At 46.3% G+C, this 8,689-nt stretch overlaps 1 gene segment (V, D, J or C); it reads right to left on the bottom strand.

Moving 5' to 3' along the window:
* Window positions 1–2,253: 2,253 nt before the first annotated feature.
* Window positions 2,254–4,622, bottom strand: LOC116459134 (immunoglobulin lambda variable 6-57-like). The segment is given in 3 exon segments: window positions 2,254–2,406; window positions 4,124–4,455; window positions 4,580–4,622. Coding segments are annotated over 3 exon segments (528 nt in total).
* Window positions 4,623–8,689: the final 4,067 nt, after the last annotated feature.

Below are 8,689 nucleotides of genomic sequence, written 5' to 3'. Positions count from 1 at the left end.
CATTTGTCCCACTGTGACCATGGCATGACAGTGTAGAAACAAGTTAGCTCAATTCAGACACAATAACAGCTGCAGGGACTCATTTTCCTCCTGGGTAAAGAAAAATGCAGGTCTTAAAATAACCATGTGACAGGAGACTCAGGTTGCGTTGTTATTCATTCGTTCATTCATTGACCCATTTCCCATTTAGAAAAAAAAAAGTGCAGCTCATTGCCAGCACTCATTTCTTGGGCAAATGGAAAATGGGTTCAACGCATATTTAAGGAAGGGCTGGCATGGATCAGACACTGGAGATGCAACAGGGCCAGGGACATGTGACCCGGGTCATGGAGCAGGAGATACTGGGCAGAAGAGGAGGATAAAGATGGCTCCAGAGGCCATCCTCAGTCTGAGGATTTCATGCTGTTCCCCAGAGGAGTCGATGGCTAAGAGCCAAGGTCTTCCGCAGACCTTCTCTCCACAGCATGCAGCTCAGCGTATATAAGGGTCTCAGTGGCTGCAGGGCCTGTTGGGGGAAAGCCCTGAGACGCCTGAGCATTGACTTCACATGGGGCTCAGGTAGATGAGCCGGGGAAGGAGGGTGCTGCCCCTGTCCCGAGGGGGGATGCAACAGCAGTGCTGGTGGTGGCCGTGGAAGTGTCTCACTCAGATGCCTCTTCAGGAGAACCTGCAGGGGACCACAAGTGACTAACATGTCCCCTGCCCCTGGGCTGGCTCCAGGCAATGAGGAGCCCAGGGTCCCTCCAGCCAAGTCTTCCTGCAGGAAGCAGGGCACTTCTAGTGGGCACCCCTGGGAAAGAACCCACTCAATCGGCTGAGGCTTTGTCTGACGTCTGACCTGCCTGTGGGCTGGGGCAGTTCCTACTGATCCCCCTTCCCTCTCTCCTTTCATGGGGGTCAGAGCCGTGGTCTGAAGCCCACCCACCCCCCATGCCAAGTCCTTCCTGGTTTCTCTTTCACCAGTGTCTCTACCCTCCAAAAAAGACATTACATTTTTTGTCTAATTATTATAGAATCTACTTATCCAAGGGACCAAACTAAAAAAAAAAAAAAAAAAAAAGACTTCTATTTTAGAGAGAACATCCCATCCATGGCGCTGTGAGAGGCACTGCTGTGCCATGAGTAGCCTCATCCTCAAGCTTGAGATCAAACATATGCAAAGCCTCAGCACTGGCGACAGCATCCACTCACACAGAGAAGAGGCTGGGGACCCTGAGCTCTGGTTCTGCTTGAATCTCAGTAGAATCTCAGTAGATACCAGGGAGGGAAGGCTCCCTGCCTTGTCACATTTCCAGTAAATATCAGAGCAAACAACATTGGTGTTACTGCTCAGGGTGCAGGTGAGTCTGAATGATGATCCCAGAGATGCACAGGAGTCACCGAGCATCCAGATAATCAGAGAATAATCAGCGAGGCCGCCATCCCGTGCTAAATAGTGAAAATCAGCACCATCCCCAGCCTGGAGCCCAGAGATGGCCAGGGAGGCCAAACTCCCTAACACGGGGCTGGGAAACTTCCCTGAGGTCCCTGAGGGATAGTTGTTACCCCTCTGGGTCTGAGGTTTGGGGACATGTCCCAGGTGCTCCTGAATCCAAGCTGTGCCTTGATTGACAGTATTATGGCTGTTTCCAGGGCGGGTGATTGTAATTGTCAGTCCCGGAGACTTGGTCAGTGAAAGAGCCTGTCAGTGCCATGTGGACCACAGACCCAGGAGGGTGGAGAGAAAGACAGAACAATGAGCCCTGTGAGAAAGGGAGTGGAGCAGAGATGGGCTGAGGACCGCATAGACCCTTCTCCCCAGAGCAGGACGTGCCTCACCTGGGCAGGGAGGGAAGAGGGCAAAAAGCAGAGGGGCCAAGCCATGGTGCAGGTGCTCAAGAGATCTGCACCCTAAGACTCCAGCAGTAACAGTGAATGTTCCTAACGCTCTTTTAGTCTCTACAAGTCTCACTGGGAGAGAATTTCCTACGTTCAAATATGTCCCTGCACCTGCATCAGCTCCAGGACCCCTCAGCCATAGGCAATGTCTCTCTTGTCTCGAGGAAGAAGAGGAGGATGAGGAGTTGACCTGAACCAGGCCCCACAGGGTGACAGAGCCTGATGCTAGACGGCCTGAGTGTCCCTGAAGGTCCTGACAACTGCAGTCACTTCCCATCTCAGCTCGGTGAGCTCACTGTGTGCTCAGCTCCCCTCCAACCTCCTGAGGAGCTTCCCAGCTGGCAGGGACAGACATGCTCACCCCCTGAGACAGCCTCACAGGTCCCCTGCTGACCCCATACCCCTTGACATCACCAGGACACAGCCCTGCTGACTCACTGAGGGTCTCACAGGTGTGGCCTTGATTGTGCCGTTCACTCCCCAGATGCTGGCGCTCAGGGAGGAGAGGGGAAAGCCAAGGGGGCTGTTCTAGAGACCACAGGAAATGACCTGAGGAGCAGGTAAGCGAGCAAGCACGGTGTTGGTTTTTTTGTTTTTTTTTGAGACGGAGTCTCACTCTGTCGCCCAGGCTCTGGAGTGCAGTGGCGCAAACTCGGCTCACTGCAAGCTCCGCCTCCCTGGTTCATGCCATTCTCCTGCCTCAGCCTCCTGAGTAGCTGGGATTACAAGTGCCCGCCACCACGCCCGGCTAATTTTTTTGTATTTTTAGTAGAGACGGGGTTTCACTGTGTTAGCCAGGATGGTCTCGATCTCCTGACCTCCTGATCCACCCGCCTCGGCCTCCCAAAGTGCTGGGATTACAGGCATGAGCCACCGCGCCTGGCCCACAGTGTTCTTATTCACATTTAATTTTACAAAACAAAACAAGAAGTATTCTTAAAGATCTCATCTGCGCCTGATACACTTCTCCACCTAGGATTCCACAAAGCATCTCCTCTGTTTGTGGAGGCATTTCCAGCTTATTTTTGAAGTAGATCGCTTTCTATCCAATTCTGAAATCATCCTTTTCACCTAAATTATGACAGGGTTTGAGGATAATCCCGATCTTTTCAGCCTCCATGAATTTACCTATCATGGACATTTGTTATAAATACAGTCATTTCTAGATATTTCATTTCTAGACATTTGCATTTGTTCCTTTCACTGAGCATAATTTTTCAAGGTCTGTTCATATGGAGCTCATTTCAGCACTTCCACCTTTCAATGGCTGAGTCACATGACCTCGGATGGAAGAAGGATCTATTATATTTCCATGTGCATTGTACAAAAGTGCAAAGCAGGGGTGTCACATCTTATGATTTCCCTGGGCCACAATGGAAGAAGAATTGTCTCGGATCACACATAAAACTGATACTAACTGTTAGTATCAATAGCTGGTGAGCTATAGAAAATCGCAGAAAAATCATAATGTTTTACAAAAGTTTACAAATTTGTGTTGGGCCACATTCAAAGCCTTTCTGGGCTGCATGCAGCCTGCGGGCTATGGGTTGGAGATTGATGGAAGGCGTTGTGTGCTGTCCTAGTCAGAGCTAAACTCTGAGTTACAGGATCTCATTAGGGCTTCTACACCTCTAAGTACCACAATCTCTAACTTCTTGTTGCTTGGAAAACCATTCAACCATTAAAACATTGAAGTTTGGTGTTATTCTTTTGTCTCATAGATGGGAACCAGAAACATAAAAATTAGAAAACCAGCCTCATGCTCAGCAGAATGGCATAAACACATTTCAAAGCCAAGCTTCTTAGTAGCTGAAGACATGCTCTTTAACTGAGTATCTCAACCTGGGCTGGTTTTGTCCCCAAGCATGGGACATGTGGCAGTGTCTCAAGACGGTCTTGTTATCACAAATGAGGGGAGGGTGTTCATAGTATCTAAGGGTAGAGGCCAGAGACGCAAGTCAATATCTTACACTGTGCAAGGCAGCCCCAACCAGAACATCAATAATGGTGCGGCTCAGAGACCCTATTATAAACTACATTTATCCCACAATTGATCGTGCACATATCAGAAAATCAGCCATCAAGGTGTGGAGGAACAGATTGGTATTTTGAAAAGGAAAAGAGGTAGTCATAAGCAAAGCTGACCTCAAGCACTTAGGCAGGAGAGATGGGAGAGCTACCCTCCCTGCTGGAGACAGGCTGAGACTGGCCCAGGTAGAGATGCTCTGGGGAGTTTCTTTCTCACTTCCCCATGGGTCTGGAACACTGTGTGATTGCTGCTATCATAAAACTGACAGTAGTAGTCAGCCTCGTCCTCAGTCTCCAGCCCAGAGATGGTGAGGGAGGCAGAGTTGGAGGAGCTGTCGATGGAGCCAGAGAACTGATCAGGGACCCCCGTGGGTCTTTGGTTATCTTTATAAATCACTGTGGTGGGGGCACTGCCTGAGCGCTGCTGGTACCACTGCACGTAGTAGCTCCCAATGCTGCCACTGCTGCGGGTGCAGGAGATGACGACTTTCTGTCCCACAGACCCAGACACAGAGTGGGGCTGAGTCAGCATAAAATTGGCCCAAGAGCCTGCAAGAGAGAGCAACACAGAGATCAGTGGGGAGAGATGAGGACTGGTTCCCAGGCAGGAGGAACAGATCATCAGCCCAGGTGACATCCAGGAATGCTCCCTGAATTCCTTGCAGGCAGCCACCTGTGCAGTGAGCGAGGAGGGTGAGTAGTGGAGCCCAGGCCATAGTGGAGATGCTCCAGGCTCTGCTTCCTGAGCTACCACCGGGACTGAGCCCACCAGCCCTTCTTGTCTGTCACGCATATCCTCAGAGTGGGAGGGCTCCATGCAAATTTCTCCCTTTCTGGAGGTTGCGCAACCCCCTCCTTTGACCTCAGACAAGGTTATGGCTGAAAAGTGGAAAGGTCATAGAAGGGGGAGGAGCAACACCATCTGGAGGGCACAGATCCAGCCACTGTCCAGGGGGCCTCTGCTCAGCATCCTATGCTCACTGTACATTTAAACTTTGAAATATGTTCAGATAGGCCAAGGCGCAGTACTCTGGTTAAGACATTCTCTTTCACTTTGTGTTACTGGAGATCGGGAATATCAGCGAGAATGGGCTCTGCCTTCTGGAGGGGCCACATGGGGTGAGGTTGGGAACCCTTCACTGCTAGGTCTAGCCCTCTGAGCATGAAGAGGGAGGACCCCTGGGATCAGGGGCCAGATTTCACCATCAGGGACACCAGGAGTTTTTTTCAGGCCTCTCACTTCTGAGCAGATCCATTGCTCGCCCTGCTGGGCTGTGATAACTACGGTTTGTGCTTCTCTAGTTAACAGTGTTAAGTGTCTTCTCTAATGCGTGGATTTTAGTTTCATAGTTACTTGTTCTTGAGTCTCTCCGGAGAGGTTTTTTTTTTAATTTTTCATTTATTTTATTTGTATTTATATTTAGTTTGATTTTATGACTTCTATTTTTTCTGAGAATTTATCCTTTTTCATTTGTTTCAAGAATGCCTGAAATTGCTCATCAACAGGATTTTATGGTGGCTGATTTCAATATATCTGTCATGTAATTTCAGCCCTAAATCATCTCAGTGTTGATGTCTGGATTGCCTTTTCTCATTCAAATGGTGACTTTTTCTACTTCTTGACATAACAAGTGTTTCTTTGAATTGTATCTTAGATATTTTGAATATTATATTATGAGACTATCTTGAGGATTTTCAATAGATCTGAAACAGTGTCTGCTTTTGGTTTGTTGGTTTCCTCTACTATTTTTTGTATTGTCATTCTCAGGAGAAATGGGTCCCAGTCTCCTTTGGAAGTGTTTAGTTTCAAGGTTTTCAATCAGTCTAATCATATTGGAAATGCATCTTCCAGCAGGCTTTCTATCGGCTAAGATATTCCTGAGGCCTTACATCTCTCTCATCCTCTATCTTAATCTTTCTCTATAAAGTTAGTCAAATATGTTTCAGTGTTGCTGACACCTTGGGGAAGGGGAAATGCACTTTCGATCTGAAGTGGCATCTTTCACCAAATCAGTTACTCACATGCCTAGTGACCCCCATTATACACTTCTCTGGAAAGCTACAGGGCTGAAGGATGAGCTGCATGAATTCTCAACATCCTCACAAACCTCGTCTTCCCCAAGCCTGCCCCCAGTGCTGCGAACAGTTTCTTGCCTTTACAGGTGAAATAACTTCATGTCTTCTTTGAGGGTGATTGATGCAGGCTTCTCCCTCCAGCAATGAGACAAGTGCAGAATCTGAGCCCATGACTGGGAGTGTAAAGGAACAGGATGTCCCACTGACTCAATCCTGTAAACTGTGTCCACTAGATTCAGTGGAGGGATCTGGGCTGAGGGTGCCTGTACAGCAGCACTGCCAGGCTAGGGGGCTGACTCTTTTTATTATTATTATTATACTTTAAGTTCTAGGGTACATGTGCACAATGTGCAGGTTTGTTACATACGTATGCATGTGCCGTGTTGGTGTGCTGCACCCATTAACTCGTCATTTACATTAGATATATCTCCTAATGTTATCCCTCCCCCCTACCCCCACCCCACGACAGGCCCTGGTGTGTGATGTTCCCCACCCTGTGTCCAAGTGTTCTCATTGTTCAATTCCCACCTATGAGTGATAACGTGTGGTGTTTGCTTTTCTGTCCTTGCGATAGTTTGCTCAGAATGATGGTTTCCAGCTTCATCCATGTCCCTGCAGAGGACATGAACTCATCCTTTTTTATGGCTGCATAGTATTCCATGGTATATATGTGCCACATTTTCTTAATCCAGTTTATCATCGATGGACATTTGGGTTGGTTCCAAGTCTTTGCTATTGTGAATAGTGCCACAATAAACATAGGTGTGCATGTGTCTTTATAGAAGCATGATTTATAATCCTTTGGGTATATACCCAGTAATGGGATGATTGGGTCAAATGGTATTTCTAGTTCTAGATCCCCGAGGAATTGCCACACTGTCTTCCACAATGGTTGAACTAGTTTACAGTCCCACCAACAGTGTAAAAGTGTTCCTGTTCCTCCACATCTCTCCAGCACCTGTTGTTTCCTGACTTTTTAATGATCGCCATTCTAACTGGTGTGAGATGGTATCTCATTGTCATTTTGATTTGCATTTCTCTGATGGCCAGTGATGATGAGCATTTTTTCATGTGTCTGTTGGCTGCATAAATGTCTTCTTTTGAGAAGTGTCTGTTCATATCCTTCGCCCACTTGTTGATGGGGTTGTTTTTTTCTTGCAAATTTGTTTGAGTTCTTTGGCGATTCTGGATATTAGCCCTTTGTCAGATGAGTAGATTGCAAACATTTTCTCCCACTCTGTAGGTTGCCTGTTCACTCTGATGGTAGTTTCTTTTGCTGTGCAGAAGCTCTTTAGCTTTATTAGATCCCATTTGTCCATTTTGGCTTTTGTTGCCATTGCTTTTGGTGTTTTAGACATGAAGTCCTTGCCCATGCCTGTGTCCTGAATGGTATTGCCTGGGTTTTCTTCTAGGGTTTTTATGGTTTTAGGTCTAACATTTAAGTCTTTAATCCACCTTGAATTAATTTTTGTATAAGGTGTAAGGAAGGGATCCCATTTCAGCTTTCTACATATGGCTAGCCAGTTTTCCCAGCACCATTTGTCAAATATGGAATCCTTTCCCCATTTCTTGTTTTTGTCAGGTTTGTCAAAGATCAGATAGCTATAGATGTGTGGTATTATTTCTGAGGGCTCTATTCTGTTCCATTGGTCTATATCTCTGTTTTGGTTACCATAGCCTTGTAGTATAGTTTGAAGTCAGGTAGCATGATGCCTCCAGCTTTGTTCTTTTGGCTTAGGATTGACTTGGCAATGCAGGCTCTTTTTTGGTTCCATATGAACTTTAAAGCAGTTTTTTCCAATTCTGTGAAGAAAGTCATTGGTAGCTTGATGGGGATGGCATTGAATCTATAAATTACCTTGCGGAGTATGGCCATTTTCACGATATTGATTCTTCCTATCCATGAGCATGGAATGTTCTTCCATTTGTTTGTGTCCTCTTTTATTTTGTTGAGTTTGTAGTTCTCCTTGAAGAGGTCCTTCACATCCCTTGTAAGTTGGATTCCTAGGTATTTTATTCTCTTTGAAGCAATTGTGAGTGGGAGTTCACTCATGATTTGGCTCTCTGTCTGTTATTCATGTATGAGAATGCTTGTGATTTTTGCACATTGATTTTGTATCCTGAGACTTTGCTGAAGTTGTTTATCAGCTTAAGGAGATTTTGGGCTGAGATGGTGGGGTTTTCTAAATATACAATCATGTCATCTGCAAACAGGGACAATTTGGCTTCTTCTTTTCCTAAATGAATACCCTTTATTTCTTTCTCCTGCCTGATTGCCCTGGCCAGAACTTCCAACACTATGTTGAATAGGAGTGGTGAGAGAGGGCGTCCCTGTCTTGTGCCAGTTTTCAAAGGGAATGCTTCCAGTTTTTGCCTATTCAGTATGATACTTCGGCTGTGGGTTTGTCATAAATAGCTCTTATTATTTTGAGATACATCCCATCAATACCTAATTTATTGAGAGTTTTTAGCATGAAGGGCTGTTGAATTTTGTCAAAGGCCTTTTCTGCATCTATTGAGATAACCATGTGGTTTTTGTCTTTGGTTCTGTTTATATGCTGGATTACGTTTATTGATTTGCATATGTTGAACCAGCCTTGCATCCCAAGGATGAAGCCCACTTGATCATGGTGGATAAGCTTTTTGATGCCCTCCTCACTTTCAAACTCAGTACAACAGTTAACATTTCCTAACCATTGGAGATATT

This window comes from Hylobates moloch, unplaced genomic scaffold (assembly GCF_009828535.3).
Source record: "Hylobates moloch isolate HMO894 unplaced genomic scaffold, HMol_V3 SCAFFOLD_19, whole genome shotgun sequence".
NCBI lineage: Eukaryota > Metazoa > Chordata > Mammalia > Primates > Hylobatidae > Hylobates > Hylobates moloch.
Note: the sequence above shows the minus strand (reverse complement) of the source record. Positions and strands in the feature narration are given on the sequence as shown.